Raw genomic sequence first — 23049 nt, 5'->3', positions numbered from 1 at the left:
CGTGATGACGCCGCAAACACAAAGAATGAATTACATATTTTTCCGCTTCCCTGACTCTGAAACCTGGTCTCCGACCTTCTTGTGCGCCACATAAGCTCTTTCGGCGAGCGTACAGGATGTACCGAGACGCGTCTCGGTCGTGTCCCCGACCGTCCTGAGAGCTGCAGGATGAGAAGAAGCAATCCGTCAGACAAACGCGCCACACTGAGGCACTCTAAATCTCCCCGAAGAAATCCTGTTGGAGAAGCACTGGAAACATTGCAGCGCCGGCACAAAAAACACATCGCAACGTCCTTTTTTTTTCTTTGTTTGTTTTCTGGGTACTTTTGTGAAGACTCTTAAGAGTTGGTCATATTGTGTGTGTGTGTGTGTGTGTGTGTGTGTGTGTGTGTGTGCTGTATTATGGGGTCTAAAGGTGGGGGCGATTCAGGCCAAAAGCGTCAGTAAATGCTCCGTGCCAGTCATCACCGTCTGCAAGACACATGCCTCCAAAAAACGTATTCGGCAAAAAAAACACCCGATAGAAAATGTTTAGTTTACTGGGGGAAAAAAACCCAGAACGGAAGGATTTGGTGAAGCTCGCTGTTCTTTTATCAATAATGGAACATTCCCTATTATTGGAAAGGGAACACCTCTATATGGAGATATATTTTACAGCAGAAAAATACAATAGCATCGATTTGGAATCATGGGGAAAGTAAGGAGTGTAACACACTTATGTTAAAAGTAACATGAAAGTACGAGATGAATCCACATTGGAATGTACAGGAATGTATAAAGCCCTGTTAAAATAATATGCATACACACTATAACACATAATCACATCATTCCCAACTGATAAACAGCATACTGTAAGAAAATGCCTTGTATTAAGAAACTCTTAGAGAGCTGCTTCTTTCTTTCAGAAGCCAATTAACATCCCATCGGTCAACGCAGCGTTTCTCAGTTTGACTTTTTTATGCACAACCTGGAAAACTGACAACTCAAAGCCCTCGATTTCATTACCTCGTTGTTTTTTTTGTACCCAATTACCTTTTTTTTTGTTGTGTGAATTGAATTCAAATGTGACATTTGTCATGTTTAATTCATGTTAACTTTCATTTTTATTTGATACCGTGAAGGTATAAATGTTCCGCAGTTTCTCTAAAACTATCACTTTGGTTTTAGGGGGCGTGTGCATCTCCCAGTCCGTCAAGATTCCCCGGGAGCCCAAGCAGGGAGAGTTCGACAAGGTCATCCGACGCCTCCGAGAAAACCCAAACGCAAGAGTCGTCGTACTTTTTGCCAACGAAGATGATATCAGGTAGGTCCTGGTAATAGCTCCACCACACTCCATTGAAGATTAGAGCGGCATCAGAGCAACAGCGGACCGCTGTGCAGCCAATTGCAAAAACAAAATCAAAGTGGAGCCGGCCGGGATGCTGACCTTATCCGCGGCAACATCTGTTTCCTCACCTTCTTCTTTGCAGGCGGCTGCTCCACGCGGCTAAAAAGGCCAACCAGACAGGTCATTTCATCTGGGTGGGGTCGGACAGCTGGGGCTCAAAGATCTCTCCGGTTGTGCACCAGGAGGAGATGGCGGAGGGAGCCGTCACCATCCTGCCCAAGCGGCAGTCCATCAAAGGTACGGAGACGCGCATTGTGCTCCGTGCATGTATCGGATCTCCCCCGTATAAATACCACGGCGTGCATATTTCAGTGAGATATTCTTTTCATGTGATGCAGGGGGCTGTGTCTGTTTTTTGCAGAAGGAGACAATTTTGTTGTTGTCGTCGTTGCAACGCTTCACCATTGATCACCACTCATCACAAGTTTAAAACCTAAAAAATGCATTCAAACAGAGCTACAAAGTTAATTGAAAATAACGTGATGTATCGCGACTGCCGTTGTTTGATCCGTCCAGGGTTTGATCGTTACTTCATCAGCCGAACGCTGGAGAACAACAGAAGGAATATCTGGTTTGCTGAGTTCTGGGAGAACAACTTCAGCTGCAAGCTCAGCCGTCACGCCGTGAAGAAAGGGTCCGGGCTGAAGAAGTGCACAAGTAAGATACTCTCCTCCTGTGGGCAAAAAAAGAAGCTGTTTCACGCTCTTTTTGTTCAAACTTTTTAAGTGACGTGGACAAAAACAAAACAAAACAAAAAACGCTCTTCTGATGTCTTAAGGGACACATTTGGCTCGGGATCCGGGGCAGTTATGGATTCAATATTCAAACCCCGCAGTTATTCTCACAGCTCTTTTCTGTGTTTCTGCTGAGTCGAGTGTGTTTACCCACATGGCCATAACAAGTGCACGGCTCAGCTGGGCTGCATGGTTAAAGCTTCAGGCTCTCATACGTTATACAGCTGTGCGGAGCACACAATCTGTCTCGCGAAAAAAAAACACTGCACATTTTTTTATTAAGATTTATTCACCAATTAAGTAGTACAATATATGTTTAAAAGATGCGGGGTAAAATAATGTCGTCTGGGGGCAGAATTAGCCCCGGTCCTAAGTAAAGCTTGGTTGTAACTACAGTTTCCTACATTAATAATGGTCAATATAAAAGATGCTTCACAATAATAACTTTAATGTAATACGTGTAATGAACATGGTAATCGTTTTGGGTGTCACACAAGTGGCATTATTATACATTCAAGATATTCATGATAATATTTTCTTTTTTTTTGCATTTGTGCCTACCTAAGCATATTCATATTCAGCTGGTTAAAACTACTGGTCGACCATATTAAACAGCAACTACAATGACATTTTACTTTTTAAAAAATGGTTAGCAGCGCAGTGTGATGAACCACAGGGCAGCTGATGTGAGCGGCTCAATCAGTGGCCCGTTAATGCATCAGCTTCACAGAGGGAAACTTTAAAGAACGCATTTTGTACTTTGTTTTGTTTTCACTTTTTTACATTTGGAAAACAAACCTCGGTGCTCGCTAATGACAAAAGTAAATACTATAATAATTCAGCTGGCTAGCTCAACAATGTTACCTTGTATGACACCTAGAAAAATGACATCTATGACATCCACTTGTAGTATTTATTCCACTCTGCTGGAGCTCTGCTTTTCACACCCCGCATTTAAAATCATTTATAGAAAATGTGGTTAAAAGAAATTACAAAGCCACTTATGTCTGGTTTCCAGTATCTAAACAATGTAGACCGACAATTCCCTTTTAGAATTTGGATTTTCTTAGTTTAATCTAACATAAAAGCACAATAAAGGATACTTTATAATTCAATTGTAGTCATTCTGCATTTAACATGAGATAACACTCAACATGTGACCAAGAAGGTCCACGTTTAGACTCTTGAGAATGTTTATGGTTCATGTCGTAGATGTGCATCCGCTAACTGGAAGCATTAAAACCACAAAGTTTTAATTTGTATTTGTTTGTAATGGGACATCACAAAAAAGTGTACGTACATGAAGCTCAACTCTCGGTGGTCAATATGTACAATAATTCCACCCCACTCATAACATTTCAGCACAGTGACTGCACCCCGCTGGCTTAATACATATTTCACCCACTTACTTTTCTTGTGAGTGAGAAGCTAAATGTTTGCCAGCACACGAGTCTTCACGTTAAGGTTAAAATACAAGAGAAGACACCGACCAGAGGCACACGTTTATGGTGTAGCTTCTTCGGCGTCCAGAGCCTTTTGACCTCACCCAGGAGCAGGCGAGCCGGACGGCAGAAGTTAAAGCTCCGGAATTGGATTCTCCGAGTTTTTCCGAGCTCCCCGTTTGAATCAGAGACCTTTCTGTCTTTTACCTTTTGACTTGTTTCAAGGAGCCAGGCTTTTCTTTTTTTTAATCACTGACGCTTCCCAAAGTGACGAGGCCAGCTGAGGACGGAGCTCACACCACATTCTTAAAAGCTATAGATCCACTCATTCTGATGCATTTTGGTCCATTATCAGGTTTGATACAACATGTATTTGTTCTTGCTGTAAAGTAATCCACCTTTTAAATTTCATTTTGAGTCATGTGCAACAACAACAAAAAAAACAGCATCGTTTCATGAGGCAAGGCAAGTTTATTTATAGAGCACAATGCGCACGCAAGGAAATTTACAGCTAAAATTACAAAAAGGCAAATAAAATCATTCCGTAAAAACATGAAAAATAATCATTAATTAATTATATTAAAAGCGGAGAGTGCAGATAAACTACTTTCAGTTGTCATAACATAATCATGTACACATAGTTGCAAAACTCATCCACTCTCACATTCATACTTACGGGCAATTTTAAATGTCTTGTCCAGCTGAATAATGTGTCTTTAGGTGGAAATATCACACACACACACACACACACACACACACACACACACACACACGCACACACACACTTGGTGGCGGCGCTAACCACTGAGCCACCGCGCTGCCCTGGAGGTGGATGTGTGTGTGTGTGTACAATCTGCATACCTCCCACACAGAGACTGGTGTCTACATGCCGTGGAGACACTTGTACGTCCACTCATGCGTTATTACGTTGTTTTCTAGACTTCAGTGAAAGAGAAAACGTCAGAGAGGGAATCTGGGAACAGCAATTCATTTGGATATTTTCACGGTTTTTATTACAGAGCAGCATTTATGAATGTGCTACAAGTCGATAATGCAAATACAATCCAAATTCAAAATATACAGCAATGTGGTAATAGGTTGTGTAACAATAACAATTATATGTGTGTGTGTATTTATATAAACAAGTTTCTTTTAATAAACAGCACTACATTCTACATCATCCAAAACCAAACGACACCTCTCAAAACATCATCAATACACATAATGACGTTTCACTGAAATTATCTGTGTGGCTGGGATTAACTCATAATAAAAAGAGATGTTCAGTGATCTAGATTTATTTATTGATTTGTTATTATTTTGACTTAAATGTTCAATCAAAGTTACCCAGTTTGTACAGTCTGTAATAAGTCAGACGGGGGTGTCGGTCGATAAATTTGCTTTTATTTTCTTAAAACTATTGCTTTTATATTTTTAGAAACAGTCCCAATCAATCGACCTCTCGTTATTATGAATCACACTCCAGCGGTTTTTCACTAGCTGGATAAACTAATAAACTAGCAGCTGAGTGTATTATGAGCCTCATGCAGCAGCATTCTCTTACATTTTCTCCTTTATTGTATACGAAGAAAACATAAGAGGACATTTGTTGACGCATTTCTTCCATCACGAGTTCCATTACCTTACAATATTGTATGCACCATTAACGGCTGGTCATCATTATTGGGTGATGAGATGGAGATGCCACAAGCTCACAGTAATGTGTTCACTCTCCGAGTTTCTGCCGCACCGTTAATGGTTAACTCTCCATTTAATGCGTGATGGTCACGGACCAATCAGTGCGCAGGACTGCTTTATGGTAATATTGAATTTCCAGCCTATTTGTATCTATGAGATGAAAACCTTGATTTAGCAGGTATTCAAAGAATTTCCATCACACATTTCCATCTGATTGTTTATCTCTAAATATATATATATACATATATATATGTAAATAAACATACACAGTTTAAATAGATAGGTTTATTTCTATGGATGTATAGGTTGATATCCATATACAGTATATATATATATATATATATATATATATACACACACATTTAGATATATATGGCTATATGTGTGTATATGTATATATATATATATATATATATATATATTTTTATATATATATATGTGTGTATATATATATGTATGTGTATATATATATACATATATGTAAATATATGTGTAATATACACACACACATGCACATGCACAGTTTAAATGGATAGTTTGATATCCGTTCATATATTTGCTGTAATGATGTCTGTAATAATAAGAGATAAGGAATTGTGTTTAGAGGCTCAAAACTCAGGAGGGTCTTGTTTCATTTTTTTTTATTTATAGCCTCGTGATTTAACAAAGGGAGATCTTGGCAAAGCGGTAAACAACTACAGCAGTTCTGCGGAAACCGTACAGACTCAACTAAATGCACTGGAGAGAAAGTACAACTTTCACTCAGGAGGCGGCCTTCAAAAGCGACTGCTGGCAACGTCTTCACAGCCCCGACGCTCGGCACAAGAGATAACACGGAGGGTTGTGTCTACTGCGCGTACGCTCAGACGGATTAGCTAATACCGACAGAGGAGTTAGTCTCGAGATTGGAACGAGTGACCCCTGGTTACCTGCCGGTTAGCTCCGGGGGGACGGTTCAGGAGCGTGCCGTCTGATCGTCGCTCTGGATAACGCTCAAAAACACTTGTTTACATTTTTTTTCGGAGCATATGGAAAGGTTGTGTATCCAGGGGGTTTAGTATTTGGCTTAAAGACGGTGTGTATTTCATTTGAGCTTTTTTTGGTCTGGAATTTAAAAAAAGAGTTTCATGCATCTGTCCCTGGAGTCCTACTACAGAGGGTTACCTATATTAGTTTATTATAAGAACAGTGGAGTAAAAACAAAGTTGTGCAGTGAATTGGCTCACGCACATGCCACCAGGTTTTAATGCATACGCCTGGGAATATGATCTATTCTTCCAACATACGATGCCACAGTTCAGTCAGATATTCAGGTGAGTTCTACCCGTAGCGGCTAAAGTAGCCTCGAGCTACTCGCCTCAAACGGCCGAGATCAGGACACGATAATCAACATTAACGCCACATCTGCAGATCTTTTTGCATTTTCAAACTAGTCTTCAAACCGATGCTTGAGGCTATATTAAATCAGACTTTGCGCAACTCAGTCTAAAGCCACAAAAAGGCTTTATACAACTTTTTTTCTTTTTGTCACGAATGCACTCCCACTCCACAACACTATGAAAGTCATCGTACGACAATGGAGTTCTATGGCACGGATGACAAATAAATATATATTTGACATAGGGCCTTCGCCCTATGTCAGCTGGGATAGGCTCCAGCGCCCCCGCGACCCTAATGAGGATAAGCGGTATTGAAAATGGATGGATGGATGGATGGATATATTATTAAGTATCATACATAACATGTAGGCAGCACATTGTTTTAGTCTTTTGAAGGCAGAGATTATTTATATGGCACATTTCAGCAATACGGCGATTCAAAGCACCTTACGTTAAATATTAAAAGCATCGAGACGCGAATGAAACGCAGAATAAAAGGACATTTAGATACCATTAAAAACATTATTGATAAGCCAAGAGAATATATATATAAAAGAGAAGCTAAAATAGAAAAGGGTCTTCAATAACAGGAGAGTGAAGAATAACATATCACCAGACCTATCCCTTATAATGAAGACGGGCTGTTCACTAGAGTTGGATTGAATCTGCAGTTTTGTAAACAAGACAAGAGGCGTGAAAAATGAAAACCGCAAAAGGGGGGAAAGAGAACATATCTGCCACGATGTTGAATAAACGGATTATGAGACACTCTAAATCTTGAGCACTCAACCAAATAATTGACTGAAGTGATCACAAGTGCTGTAAGACATCAAATACCCAGTCAAAGTTAATGTAAAAGTAAATGATCCTTTAATGATTACACGCTTTTGGCTCATTTTTGTACTCTTAATGTTCGTGTACATAATTTACTCATCACGAACCCCTCGGGGCAAGCGTGTCAACTCCGTGACTCTGAACATGGTAAACACACACTTGAGCAGGAGGGGTTGCCGTAGGCAACGGTATCACTCAGTCAGTAGCTCTTCTGTGACGTTTGTCGTTATAAACCTGTAAGTGTTAAACATATCTATGGGCTTTATGGGGGCAGAGAGTCCTGCAGCATTTGTCTGAGGTTAACACTGCAGAGCCTTGCCGAGTCTCTGAGGCAGCTGTGAGAGAACCGCATGGGGCGTTCATCGGTGTCCTGAGAGGGTTCAACTGCTCAGCGCGATCAAAGGATAAGGCATGAAGGACTTGGGGGGGGGGGGGGAGAAAGGGAGACTTGTCTTTTGTAGGTGAATGAAGGAGATGTACAACTGACAGTGATTAGTGTGGAGAGGAGCTGCGAGGTAAGGTATGAGACCCATCTCACCGGCTCCTTATTCCTCCTGCATATTAATGATGTGGGCACAGCAGGAAACGCAGCAATGAAAGATAAACCAAGCATGTGCTTTGCCTTTTCATCCAAGTATCTATTTTTTATTATTTTTTTTAAACCGCTTATCCTGTTCATGGTTGCAGGAAGCTGGAGCCTTTCCCAGCATGCATTGGGTTAGAGATGGGGCCTTTTTTTTTTGTGTGTATGATAAAAATAAATACAACATAGAATACATGTGAGGTAGAATATATATTGGAGGAGAATATATAAACTATATCCTGGAGGCATTATGTACCAGTGAATATCAGGTAGATGTCACATGTTCAGTGACTTAGACAAAGGTTTTGTTCAAGGCTTTTCAAATACTGTTCACAGTATGAGACGCAAATGTTGTAATTTATAAAATGTTAAAGGTAAGATGCACTCTTTAAATCCCATTTTGGATATTGTTACCCTAAAGTATAAGTCCAATCATTGCTTGATCAACAGCTTTGATAACAAAGTTTGTGATTCATGAAGAAAGAAAGTGATTCATTTTTACCTTAAGTTCGCTGCTTTCTCTGTTTCAGATCCGTGAAAATGTAAAATCTTTTTATTGGGAAAAAAAACAAGCAACTTGAAGACATTATCGTCGGTTCTAGAACATTGTGATTGACATCTTTCACTGTTTTTTTGATATTGTATAGTCCAAGTAAACATCCTTTCAATCGAAAAAACATCTTTTACAGATTAATCAATAATGAAAAGAATTGTAAACCCCCCCGACCCTAAAAAAAAGTAAATAGCGGCTTTAGCTGTTTCATTTAGATGAAACAAAAAATGAAATAAATAAGAGCAGCGCACAAGCGCCAGTGTCAGATTAATTTAAGAGGCACAATATTTTGGCAGGAGCGAACTGGATGGCTCGTGGCCAATCGCAAGATGAAAAAAATGGTCAAAGGTCTAAGCCCCCACACGCTGTCACCGAATGTCTTGCGCGACACCTCAAGAGTGGAAGACACCCACACTTCACATTTTACTTCCCCTTAATCCTAAAGGGTTTTCTCTGAAAGCAAAACGCCCGCCTGCAAAAATGTGTGTGAAAGAGCCAAGATGCCAACGAGGGAGGGGGGGGGGGGTGGTCTTATTGAGAAGAGGCAATACAAAGTTAGTGTGGGTGGCCTGCCGAGCCGGCAAGAGAAATATCCCTCTCACTCCCATTCTGGCTCGCGAGATTCCCAAATGGCATAAGCATGTAGGCCAAACTGTGACAATCTCTGCCCAATCAATGCCCTGTGGCCCTTAATTACTGAGCCGTAACCTCCAACAATAATTCATGCATTTCAAAAGCTCACGAGATAATCGGAGGGCATTAAAACCCCTCTGGTGTGAAGCGAGAGTTGGAGATTGCGGTAAATGAACGATGGCTAACAGAAGGAGACCTTTGCTGATTTGGGGGGCTTGGCACTCTCTCAGATTGAAGTGGCTTTTTTTTTTGGAAGATTGCTTGCACCTGAAGAGGACAGATGTTGCATAAAGAATGACTGATCTGTCACAAAATGTTCGGTAATGCGTCGCTAGAAACCTACAGCCTTAAAATGTGAAGAAAGAGGAATAAAGGTTCTGAACCAGATATTTCCACATAAACACTCAATATATGTGCAACCAATTAAATAAAACACTTATTTCTTTATTAATTTATGGTAATTAATAAACAAGCAGGAACAAGGTTAAACATGTATTTACATATTTAGATATAGTTTTCATGGTGTCACCTTGTTACATTCTGTATTTGGGAACTGTATGTGTTTTATTCAACAAGAATCATTCCTATACATCGATGTTATTTCAAGGTTTTACTGTATATTGTTGTGACATGCTTCTTTTGAGGTAGTCCAATACGTAGCTCGTAGATAACAGAAGTATGATTGTATCAAATGTACATATTGCCTTTTGGGTTATTAGTAGTCCCAACATCAAAGGTATATTTATGTGTGCTGTAATTATTTTAACTCTGCGACATAAAGTGCTTTTGTATCTAAAACCTTTCATGGTAGAAAATATATATTTGCTTTGTTAAGGAAAATCATCAACAAAACAAAACATTGTGAACAAAAAAGGTCTGATGAGCTGCAGCAATACTGATGTTGGATATTGTTCCAGTACTAACTCAAATGGCTGGATCAGTTATCAATAAATATGGAGCGATCTAGTATCGGATACCATTATTTCAATAAATAACAATTCACTACATTTAAAGTATGTCTATGCATTTATTTGTTATATCAAGCCTGATGTTGCCACAAGGCGTACAGCTTATTAATGTAACACTGGCATTAGATCTGTACTCGGTATCGGCCGATAACTCTTATTAAGTCAACACATTTTGGTTCATAACTTCCAAATTAAGAAACTTAATTCTTGTAAAAAAAAAACATTATATCCATGTATTTCTTACATTGTTTCTACAGTCATTGATAAAGCCCACGTCAATATTTGTCTCACAATATCCCGCAAAAAAAGAAAAATCCATCATTTGTTCATTTTTTTACTTGGTTAAGATGCTCAACTTTGCACTTTGCACTATGCCAAATAACTGTCTTTGTATGTTGTACAGCGTCAATTTAGAAAAGCTCTCCGGTTGATTTATGATGTCAAACCTAAATTATTAACAATGTTTAACACAGTTGGATTAATCCTCTGGGCACCATAGATATCTGCACCACATTTCATGGCAATCCATCTAATAGCTGTTGAGATATCGTATTTTCCACATTAGGAGTTATTTCACATTTATAGATTTGATGGAAAACGGTAGCACACACCACCAGGTAATTCTGCACCAACAATCAAAGCATTTATTTTAGAAATGACACCAGAACCCCCTCTTCCCCTGTGCTTATTAACTTGCAAAGCCTAATGAATAAATCCATTTGGCATGTATATAAATATGTGCGGCTCCATCATTAGCTCATCCCTGGTAATTAGTCTACTATTAATCTCAACCTGCGTTTTATAATCTCTTCTGCACATTAAGCAGAGTTGCATTGAGACGGCTTTTCCGATTTGAGACCGGAGAGGAGAAAGGAGAAGTTGGGATTGGCATGTTGTATCTCTCCCCCCACCGCCTCATAGCAATTAGCAATCACAAACACCTATGGAACACCCTGGGCCAGGATTAATAAACTCCTATCGCAAGTTATTACATAAAGCCTATGAGGGGATTACGCCTGTCCGGTGAATGGATGTCTCCATTTCCTGGGTCTCTTGATTCCTCTCTGACTTCATTGGCAGTTGGACACTCAGCCGAGCAGGTCAGGATTCGATCACAATGGAACATGTATCCGCTTTATTTTTTGGGATTTCTTGAAGTTGCTAATGGAAAATTTGCACGAGGCATATACTGTGAGTAATAGTTAATGGAATAGATATGTAGGTCCGAGTCCTAATGTGTACAGAATCACTCAGAGGGAAATCCAACGTATTCCTGCTGGAGAGACGAGAAATACTTTTTTGATTTATTTATTTTTTTTTAAACCAATGAGATTTCCCGGAGGAGAAAAAAACCCTGCACTCCAGAAATTGGAATTGATTTGGTCCTCTGCAGCGGTCCAGATATTTACCGTATAGATAATAGCAAGAGGCAAGACCCATTCAGTGTAGAAAGAATAAGACCCACCGAGCAGTGCATCTTCTTCTCCGCCATGGCTTTTGGACTGACGCCACACCCTCCATTTTAAGAGGTTCACGGAATTGTCCAGTACAACCTGAGCGGCTCTACAAAGTGTGTGTGTGTGTGTGTGTGTGTGTGTGTGTGTGTGTGTGAGAGGGCTAGAAAAAAAGACCGATTTTTACACAAGTAGTATCTTCAAGTTATTCTATAATTGAGTTTCAAGATGGATCGCTTCAAAAATGTTTTGTTTTTTTAATACCGTTACGGATATTAGTTGTCTGGGACGAGCACCTAAATATGCCATTCATCATCAGCCTCCTTCAAAGCGAGGGTCAGAGACACGCTCGCGAGGAGATAATTCTTTAAGCTGTCCCCGTTCATTGAAACCACTCGAGTCCTTAAGTGAACACGTTTCTGATTGCATGATGTGGCTGATAGAATTACCAATGGAGTATTTCAAATACTCTTTTGAAATCCTTGTTGAACTACATGGATACAAAATGTGAGACTCGACCTCCCATTTGACATTAGGTTAGCTATGAGCTAATCGAGTGACCCCCCCCCCCCCCTCCACAGGATGCATCACCCAACGTGTGTAATAACCTGCGACTTTCTGTGCCTTGCAGATCAGGAGCGGATAGGAAAGGACTCGAACTACGAGCAGGAAGGAAAGGTGCAGTTTGTTATCGACGCCGTCTACGCCATGGCTCACGCCCTGCACGACATGCACCGGGAGCTCTGCCCGGGGAAGGTGGGCCTCTGCGCTAAAATGGATCCCATCAACGGCACTCATCTGCTGAAGAACATCCGCCGTCTGAACTTTGCAGGTCAGTCACTCTGTGTTGATGATGCTGTGAGTGCGCGTTTGCCTCAACTCAAGAGGAATTGTTACGCCGGCTTTTCAAGTCAGTTTAGTTTGTGGTCATTCATCGTTGACGCCGTTAAAATTCAGCTCTTTAATGTTTTACCGTTCTGGGAAAAACAAGAGTTAAGAGTCTGCAGCCACGTCGGCATGCTAACATGCTAACATGCTAACATGCTCACATGTGACACATGCGAACGTGCTCTTTCTTTGTTCAGCATTCGTCACGTTCACCATCTCAGTTCAGCTTGCAAAATACCATTTTTTTTAATTTAAATGTAGTTGCCCACACATCATATTCTCCAGACGTGTTCGGTGCAGATCACTGAAAAATCACTGCGCGATCACGTGGTTTTTCATTGAAAATGAGAAGGATGCAAAAGCAAATAATGATTCCGTCTAATCATATCATAAATGCAATACCCCGTAAAAGATAATCCGACATTTTTATTTCTCTGGCACAATCTGTCAAACATCTCGTGCATCACAAATCAGCGCCTCTTTACTTTATTCTGTTGTTTGACCCATTTTCCGTTTCCTCCATGTAGCCGTAAGGTTATACGAGCCATCAGTCAAGTTCACATCCACGACTGACATATTAATAATTAACTGCTTTAACAAAAAGAGCAGTGGTCCTTCGTGTCATTATATAGACACTGAAGCAGTTTAAGACCATTCAAATTCCCTCTCAGAGACTTGAGTATGCAGTGTTTGTACAGATACATTATTCATGTGAACTCCTGATCTTCAAGCTAATTTGTCATTCTAATATCTACTTGTTGCATTAGTAAAATGTCAATTCAATGTTTAATTCATATCCGAGAAGTAAAAGAAAGTATTTCCTTAAAAATATTGAATGGGCGATTTGAAAGACTATTGTGTGCGTCAGTGTGTGTGGATATATATATATATATATATATATATATATATATATATATATATACACACAGTATACACAGTATACACCGCATATGGGAATGGTGGAAGTTTTCTTCGTTTCCAAACCTCTCTTCCACATGATACTCAATATTTGTTCAGATCAAAGTGAAGCCTCGGTGTAAATCGGGTAGAAAAAGTAAATACTCTTCAACAACAACAACAACAACAACAACAACAACAACAACTACCATTCGGATGCCCTTAACCTCCAACTTCCCCAACTGAGCGGCTGAGAATCCAATAGCGTACGGGAGGAAACGACCGATGGGTTTGGTGGGTTCACCGGTTCTCATGGTCTGTTTCTAATGGTATCTGTCGAGATGAAGGAGGTTTATATAACGGTCAACCAAGCTTATTTTCAATTGGCATACTCGGTGTGAAATGTCTTATTTCATCTTTATGTCATTTTTGTTCTTACACAACTGAGACTGGCACAAATTCAAGAGTTTTTGGTTTAAAATGCAAACCGCTCTTGGGAAAACACGCCAGCTTTCATTACTCCCTTTTAGCACTGATGTTTGATTTCTTCTGCAAGGAATGTTTTGGAGTTTTGGACTACTGAAACAAGATATTGCCAAAAAAAAAAAAAAGATGACAGCTAGGGCTTCATGGATTAAATATTAAAAAATAGTAAACGGTACACATATCACAGGAGCACCGGGCAAATGGAAACGACTATCTAACTTCAATGTGTAAATTGGAACGGCACCCATCACAGAAATCTAAACTTTTTTTCCATTTTAAATGTAATGAGGGACCGAGTGCTGCCTCTTTATGAAGTGGCCTCCGTTTCTAGCCTGCCACGGGGACATAAAGTGCCCTTTGAGCTGGCCGTCTGACACTACACGCCACACAATTGCATCAGCACGCTTCATTATATTGAACTTGTACATAAAAACAACTATTTTCTAAGAATAATATTTCTCTCTGCGTTGTGGTTGGTGTTAGTCTGTTATGCACCAGTAAACACGCGGGGTAACAGCTTCTTCTTTGTTGTTACTGTGATGAATCATTCTTGAGGCTGAGCCAGCAAGAATCTATTGTTACGCATTTTCTGTTTATTGTCAGCAGTTATGGTGGACATCTGCTAAAAATAATTCACATGTCTTCCTCTGCAGAGCCGCACAGCACTCAAGGGTCCAGTTAGACGACATCCAGAGCAAATGGATTGCGTCTTAGGATGCATGCATATGAAACTCTGTTGTTAAAGGTCAAATGTCAAAGAGCTTTTTATTCCAAACAAAGGCGCCCACAGTGGCCATACACCTGGCACGCTCACAAAAAACATTTATCTGTGTATATCTCAGCAGGGGATGTATATCATAAGCCAGCTCATGACAGATAACCTTTTAGAAAAGATGACAAGTAATCCGACGGAAGCATTCGCTCCACTGGGATATTTTCAGTACATTTATTCAAATGCTATGCAGTACACATTCTAGGTAATTGTACTGTTTTTGTTTGCAATATTGTCATTTTTACTCAATTACATTTATCTCAAACCTTTTGAGATTACAATTCTTCAAACCCTTCCCACGCAGTGAAAACCGTGTAGCAGCGTATTTGTTGATTTTCAATGTGATTTATGTATTTTGTTCATTATCCTACTTCCTACAATATGGAAATTCATTAAAAATCTTCTTTGATTACCTGGACAATGCATCGGCAACAAGCTGAAAACAGGAGCCGGAGATGCGTGGTTCTTTTAGGACATCGGCGCTACAAACATATGGCCATTGCTGTGGTTTAAGATGATATAAGATAATCCTTTATTAGTCCCGCTGTGGGGACATTTACAGGATTACAGCAGCAAAGGGATAAAGTGCACACAAGAAACGTAGTAAAAAAAGATGAAAACAGTAATAGAATCTACAGTAACATTATATATACACAGGCAGAATAAATATTTATTTTCCACCGTGTATTAATATTGCACAGGTTGGGGTGATTACACAATAGTAGATAAAGGAATTCAAATTTGGTCAACCGTAAACATCTACTGCAGTAAAAATGCCACATACTGGTAATATTAATCCACAAACAACATGTATAATAGTTAAACACTGATCATGTCACCGCATGATGAGTTATTTTAATTTAAGTCATATTTTTTGAATGCAGGACTTTTACTTGCCGTGCAGTATTTTCATTGTGCGGTATTAGTCATTTTGACTGGAATAAAGGATCTTAATACTTCCTCCGCCACTCGATGTCTCTGGAGTTGCAGCTTAATTCTAAATCCTCCACTTTTCAAAGTGCTCATTTGCTCATTCAGCAGCCGCCGACGGAGCCGAGGAATCAAACACCTCCAGTCTTTGTGCCCCGCTTGACTTCAGAGCCTCCTCCTTCACTCGCTCCCTCCTCGGCATCCGATGTGTCGAGGAGTTGCTCAGACTTCAATGAGCCGCAATCGAATGGAGCTTCTCATCAGTTGTTCATGTCTCTCTCTCGCTACCACGTCGAAGGAAAAAGTGTGTTTGCTCTGCTCGGCAGACTCAAAAGCAGTGAGTGGCCTCTCCGCCGTCATTCTCACCGGGGGACGGCTGTTTTAAGTGCGGAGTAAAGTCGAGATCTGAGGCTTTCCCACCGCCGCACACCTACCGCTCTCCCTCTCTCTCTCTCTGCTCGCGCATGTGCAACGTCTTCATTGTTTTGTGATGCTTCTCTGCTAGAGAAAATGTCTTTTTCTTTTCCTGGCATGACACCCAAGCTCGTTGTTCACAAACATGTGTCTATCAGCATCTCGACATGATAAGAAGCAATAGATACATTCATCTAAGTGTAGTATCCCAACACCTGTTGCTCACACTGCGATTGCCACAAGAAATACAGATAAGTACTGTAAATTCTTAAATAGTGGCTAAGGCCGGTAACTCTGCTCAACAGAAGCGAGAACCATGACTTTATTGAAAAAGGCTCACTTATGTGAGAAGCAGACCTCTATTTTCCATTTTTTTTTCTTTTCTTTTTTAGCATCTCCCTGTTTTGTGATCCTGCTCCCCTTTTAAAAATGCTATTAAAGCACACGACCATAAGACACAAGCCCCGCCACCTCCTTAACCCATGCGTCACCCTCCTCCAGCAGAGATATATATATATATATATAAATATACAGATATAAACAACTAATCTGTAGTGCTGCCGTTTCAGTGACACCTCATTTTTCACATGGCACAAAGTTGCATCCCAAAACTGGAAATGAATCTTTGAAAAATGAAAAGGACGACTCGTCTATCTTCACGAAGTCGTCGTAGGATAATGCACATGTCCACATCACGACTCGCCATTTCATACAAAACTCTTTCTTCTGGAACAGAAATACCCTTTTCATTCACCGCTAAGTTCACCCGCCAGTTAAACTCAACGCCTCCTGCACTGATGTCGTACATTTAAATCCGTCCTGTGACTCAAAGAGTGTAATTCGCCCCGTTTTCCCCCCGTGCAGCTCTGACTGTGAAACATCGACAGTAAGTGCGAACTCGTACGGAAAAACAACTTAATCACAAAATGCTGTTTGAATGATGGAATGAGTGAACAAAAAAAAACAAAAGGAAAAACCATAAGCGGCAAATTGGTGAAATTAGCGCCGTGGAAATTGTACAGAACATTTAGCTGAATGTACCTCGGTGGGCTTCGGCCCAGTCGGAGAGAGCAGGAACAGCATGCCAATGTCTGGACAAAGACACACACACACACCTACGGGTGTGGGTGAAGTGTATCTGTGGTAAATTCTGCATGACCTGCGGGTCATTAAGCGTTAACGACCGAGCGGAGGGCATGAAAAGCGGCGCTGTCCTTCACCGCGGTGTCCCGGTTGTGCATCCGTGCGCATGTTGGATTAATGATCACAGTCACAGGTAATTCTTAAGGTGTGTGTGTGTGTGTGTGTGTGTGGAAGAGAGGGAGCTAGAGAGAGAGAGAGAGAGGGGGTGGGGCTGGGCCACGATAACGATCATTACATATTACATATAATCACAAGCACCTCATTAACCTCCAGCGCTTCGTCGAGGAGGAAACGAGTGCCGGCGAACACACACGTGTGCGACCCCCGGGCTACGCTGTCACATTAGTGCACAGCACAGTGCAGCGGTGGCAGAGGAGCCTCTGAAGGGACTCATTATGCCCCCCTGACTAGTGAGAGGACTGTTTAGACAAGCAATTTGTGCCACATGACAGGCCTAATTCCTCATCTGCAACTCAAACATTGACCATATGCCCCCAAAAAAAAATGCAGCGCTCTCTTCACTCTTAATGTAGAGGACGCCGCCGCCGCTGCCTCTGGAAGAACGCGCAGCGAACCCCCGGGCAGCATTTCCCCCACAGTGCCTTTTTAATCCGTCAATTACCGCGGACATAGAAGCCAGATTTGTCTTGTCCATTTATTTTATCGTTACGGGGTACCACAGGAGATGTATGATGTTCCGTTCCAGCACACAATGCCGTCTGAAAACGTATCATGTGTTGAAGTGTTTAAGTTGCATTAATAGATACTATTCATACTCATTTGGGCTGTCGTCACACACACATGTTGAGATAAGAGAACACAAATGAGGTGATTTTGCCTTCGCACGCAGACGACAGCTGAAGAAAAAAAAGAATTAATGCATCGCAGATAACTGCTGTGAGTGGTAATATGTCAGGACGTTGTTTTATTTTTGAACTACATTTCCCAGGAAATTATTTCCAACAGCGCGATCAATCGCGTATTGAATTCGCGGTGGTTATTGCCGCTGTCGCTGATTACTTTCCTCACTGATTTATTTCCTCACTGATTTATTTCACACTGTTGTCATTACTGTCAGATATGCGTACCTGTGATGAAGATTGTTTTCGCAGGAAACACCTGATGTTCCAACAGCAGAAGCTCTCTGCTGTTGGAACAACGGTCTTCATGAACCTGTGACAAACGAAACAATGGAGGACAAAAAAGACACACCGGTTAACCTCTTTGATTTGATGCGATATTATGTGTACATATAGCTGTAAACTCTAACCAAAATGAAGATTAGGCCATACAACTTTTAGTCCAAAACATTTTTTTTTTTCATCTTAAAATCACTTGCGTGTGTGTGTGTGTGTGTGTGTGTGTGTGTGTGTGTGTGTGTGTGTGTGCGTGTGTTCGAAATGAGCAATGGAAACTTATAAAGGCAATAGTGAGGAAGGAGAGCTGTCAGTCTATGAAAGGCCTGGAATTGAAGAAAAGACCCATGAAGCTATTAAATACAGTATAATCATAAACTAACCCCCATGGTGGCATTCAGGGTCCATTTTGCTCTTTCAGTCCATGTGAAAAAACTTCACACAACTCCAATCTTCGATGGAAAATATAAAAGCGTACAAATAGTGTTGATGTGCTTTGTATGTAAACATATTGCCTCTCTGCTTCATAAAGTCCCCTTAATCCTCCCCTGATCATGAACTGCTTGCGATGTGGGCGGCATCGTCACAGATGCACGTCTGAGAGAAACCGTACGGCTGTAATCCAGCGCGGCTGACTCATCAAGATGTAGATTAGGGCGCCGCGTCCTTCTACCTCGAAAAAAAAAAAAAAAAAAAAAGCAGGAACAACAACAAAAGGAGACTCATCGGCAGAAATCCATCAGCAGCAATTGGCCACGTTAGGTGTGTTGTTCTTATTTAGTAAAACAACAGCTTTCCTTTGTTTGAAGGGAGAGAGCTTTCGTGTAAATTGAAGTGAAAAGCAATTATACGATGAAGTTCCCTTCTTGTCCCCCTACGGAGAACCTTTCCACGTTCCACCATGATTAAATGGATCGCTTTACGGGAAGTGTGGTTGTGGAATTGTTGATTTTAAAAGCTCTGATTATGCTCAATGACATTTTTCTTTTCTATTATGTAAAATGCAACCACAGTATTCTTAAAATAAGGAAGGTTGGAGGTTAATGTGGGGCTGCACGGTGGCGTAGTGGCTAGCACTGTCGCCTCACAGCAAGAGGGCCGCGGGTTCGATTCCCGGTCGGAGCGGTCCTTCTGTGTGGAGTTTGCATGTTCTCCCCGTGGCAGCGTGGGTTCTCTCCGGGCTCTCCGGCTTCCTCCCACAGTCCAAAGACATGCTGCAGGTTAATTGATCTCTAAATGGCCCATAGGTGTGAATGTGAGAGTGAATGGTTGTATGTCCCTACATGTGCCCTCGATGGACTGGCGGCCTGTCCAGGGTGTCCCCTGCCTTCGCCCTATGTCAGCTGGGATAGGCTCCAGCGCCCCGCGACCCTAATGAGGATAAGCGGTATTGAAAATGGATGGATGGAGGTTAATGTTTGATTTCATTTGCTAATCAGACTTAATTGCCTTTTTGATTTCTGTTTGCGATGGGGGGGGGGGGGGGTGTTTTCTGTTTTGCTTCATCCAATCGGCGGCAATCAATTTATCCATCATGCTGACATCGTTTTAATGCGACAGCGATTAGTAGGGGCATTAAATAATTGTATGACTTTATGACCTATTTTCATGGAGGTGCCTAGGTGGTTAGGTAGCTATTATCGTTAATTAAGAATATGTTGCCGTTCTCAAGCCCACCTACAAAGCTCTGAGTGGATGATTGTTTCTCCAATCGGGGGGGGAAAGCGGTTTCCAAAGAGAAACATTATTGTCGCAAATTGGAGATATGGGTGGTGAGTTCAATATATGAATCCAGACTTGATGACGATTATAAAAGAATTGTTGTGCTGTGAAGGGACATGAACTGCAATCTTCGGCATCGGGATATTGTCAAACTGTACAATTCACCAGCCCGACCTTCACATCACTCACATCGCAAACTGAGCTCCGCAAGTTGGCAATGAACAGAAATCATTGTGCATTCAAAAACGAACATAATTCCTCGGGTACATGCTGAATGTTCTCATTAGGAAAACGGTGGTTGAGAATATGTTCTCGGCCATCTCGCCAAAGGAGGGAGACAGTAAAATAGTTTTGATTTCTAATGTCGTGGAATAATAACTTTAGTTTGCTCTCGTAGATTCACGCTCGCTCCACAGAACAAAACGATGTGATGATGATGATGATGATGATGATGATGATGATGACGATTGTTCTCTCATTTTAGGCATAGCTGGGAACCCAGTGCTCTTTAATGAAAACGGAGATGCTCCTGGACGATACGAGATCTACCAATACCAGATCAGAAACCAAACGGCCGAATACAAAATAATTGGCCACTGGACGGATCAACTCAATCTCAACGTAAGCATCGCCTTTTTCCCCGTTCCCGTTCGTGTTCATGTCAAAAAATATTGTTTTGTCCAGCTCTGCAGCTGCGTGTTTGCTCAGCGACTCCTCCCCAAACCATTTGATAGCGCTTAGTGCCATCTTCAAAGGTGTAAATATCCAGAGGGCGCTTTAAATGATTAACAGGGCGGACTGTGATGAAAAGAAAGCCACGAGAGCTTAAGGACAGACGTATTTAATATCATCTCTCCAGACGACATCGCTGACTTCCAAAAAACATCACCGTGTGATGAAGTAACGGCATTATAACAGTAAATTACATAAAGGAACCAAACTAATTCTGTTTTGACGAAACGAAGAGGAAGCCTTGGGCAGCCAGACGAAAGTACAAATGAAGACATGAGGCAGCTTGAGAGGAGCTTTTTTCCTTCTTTACCTCTTTCAACAACATGTGCCGTGGAAGAAAAAAGAAGGGAAAAAAAAAAGCAACGTTTGTCGTGGGAATGTGCCAGTTCTGACTCTAAAGCCGTATTTAATTAGCGTTTCTTTGAGTTCTTAATTAAATGAACATTTAGAGACACATTTACCGGCTTTGAATGAACAGCCACAATTGAATAAAATTGATAACGTAACATCAAAGAGAAGCGGACACGTTTGAAAATGACGTATTTCATTTATTCTGTGCAAGTGTGCTCTTAAATCCACAAGGGAGTCGTATCCTGAGACGGAATTCATCCATTTCTCTTCTCTACCAAAGAGAAAACACCACGTCGGTTCCTTGCAGAACAAACAATAGGTTTCCTTTTTTCCTTTGGAAAATGTAACCTCCAAACTGGAAGACATTTAACCCCTAGTTTGCCCATTTACACCCCACACCCAAGTAAATAAATAAAACCAAGTAGCATGGGCGAATACCGAATGGTACTTCTGGCCAGGTGCAAACACTCCTACAGCAAGTAGCCACCGTTTAGATTTTCCTCGACCTCCAGGTGGGCTGCAGGGGTCTTTTTTTGTTTATCGATAAAGCATCGCTCTCTCTACATTTTCAAGGATACGAACGGTTCAGTTCTCTTCTGCCTTTGTCTTTCCTCTCTAACGTCCGTCTGCGTCCCCTTCGCCTCCTTCGCAGGTCCGCACGATGCAGTGGCCCGGCGGTGTCCGTCAGATCCCTTCCTCAATCTGCAGCCATCCCTGTCAGGCCGGCGAGCGCAAGAAGATCGTGAAGGGCATGCCTTGCTGTTGGCACTGCGAGCGCTGCGATGGCTATCAGTACCAGGCAGACACCTACACGTGTAAGATGTGTCGCTTTGATTTACGGCCCAACGTCAATCGCACCGGCTGCGTCGCGATCCCCATCGTCAAGCTGGAGTGGAGCTCTCCGTGGGCAGTCTTCCCCGTGCTGATCGCGGTCGTCGGCATCATGGCCACCGTGTTCGTGGTGGTCACGTTCATCCGCTACAACGACACCCCCATCGTGAAAGCGTCAGGCCGAGAGCTGAGCTACGTGCTGCTGACTGGCATCTTCCTCTGTTACGCCACGACGTTCCTCATGATTTCCACCCCCGATGTGGGCATTTGCTCCCTCCGGAGGATCTTCTTGGGTCTGGGCATGAGCATTAGTTACGCCGCCCTGCTCACCAAAACCAACCGCATCTACCGCATCTTTGAGCAGGGCTCCATGTCCGTCAGCGCACCCCGGTTAATTTCTCCGGCCTCCCAGCTGGTCATCACGTTCACCCTGGCCTCGGTGCAGCTGCTCGGGGTGTGCATCTGGTTTGGCGTGGACCCCTCCAAGGCCATCATAGACTATGAGGACCAGAGGACCTCTAACCCGGTGATGGCTCGTGGGGTGCTCAAGTGTGACATCTCTGATCTGTCTCTCATCTGCCTGCTGGGCTACAGCATGCTGCTCATGGTCACCTGTACAGTCTACGCCATAAAAACCAGAGGAGTGCCGGAGACCTTCAATGAGGCCAAACCCATCGGTTTCACCATGTACACCACGTGCATCATCTGGCTGGCCTTCATCCCGATCTTCTTTGGCACTTCACAGTCCACGGAGAAGGTAAGCGTATCAGTCCTGTTTATTCCCTAACTCAAGCTTCTTTAATACCAAAACTTATTAGATTGCCTTATTATTTCTATTAACTATTTCTTTGATTATTGCAACATTAATGCAGGAGTGTGCAGGTGCAGATAAAGAAGAAATACACAACACCATTGGTGGAAAGTAATTAAGTATTTCTACAAGTACTGAACTGTAGTACAATGTTGAGGTACTATATACGTTTACTTCTCTACACTTCAGTGTACTTTTAATTCCACTATATTTCTCTGACATCTATGTTTACTTGTTACTTTGAAGCATACATTTTTCATACAAAACATGA

At 41.7% G+C, this 23049-nt stretch overlaps 1 protein-coding gene across 1 annotated transcript in view; it reads left to right on the top strand.

Moving 5' to 3' along the window:
* Positions 1 to 23049, top strand: part of LOC117730858 (metabotropic glutamate receptor 4-like) — a 110559-nt gene that overhangs the window by 77635 nt on the left and 9875 nt on the right. Inside the window, exons 3-8 of the mRNA XM_034532873.1 lie at positions 1168 to 1303; positions 1470 to 1624; positions 1904 to 2044; positions 12297 to 12497; positions 20538 to 20674; positions 21789 to 22724. Of these exons, the coding sequence (XP_034388764.1) occupies positions 1168 to 1303; positions 1470 to 1624; positions 1904 to 2044; positions 12297 to 12497; positions 20538 to 20674; positions 21789 to 22724 (1706 nt within the window). The remainder of the gene's footprint in view (positions 1 to 1167; positions 1304 to 1469; positions 1625 to 1903; positions 2045 to 12296; positions 12498 to 20537; positions 20675 to 21788; positions 22725 to 23049) is intronic.

Source organism: Cyclopterus lumpus, chromosome 5 (genome assembly GCF_009769545.1).
Source record: "Cyclopterus lumpus isolate fCycLum1 chromosome 5, fCycLum1.pri, whole genome shotgun sequence".
In the NCBI taxonomy this organism is placed as follows: domain Eukaryota; kingdom Metazoa; phylum Chordata; class Actinopteri; order Perciformes; family Cyclopteridae; genus Cyclopterus; species Cyclopterus lumpus.
The sequence above is the reverse complement of the archived record's forward strand: the minus strand, read 5'-3'. Positions and strand labels throughout refer to the sequence as shown.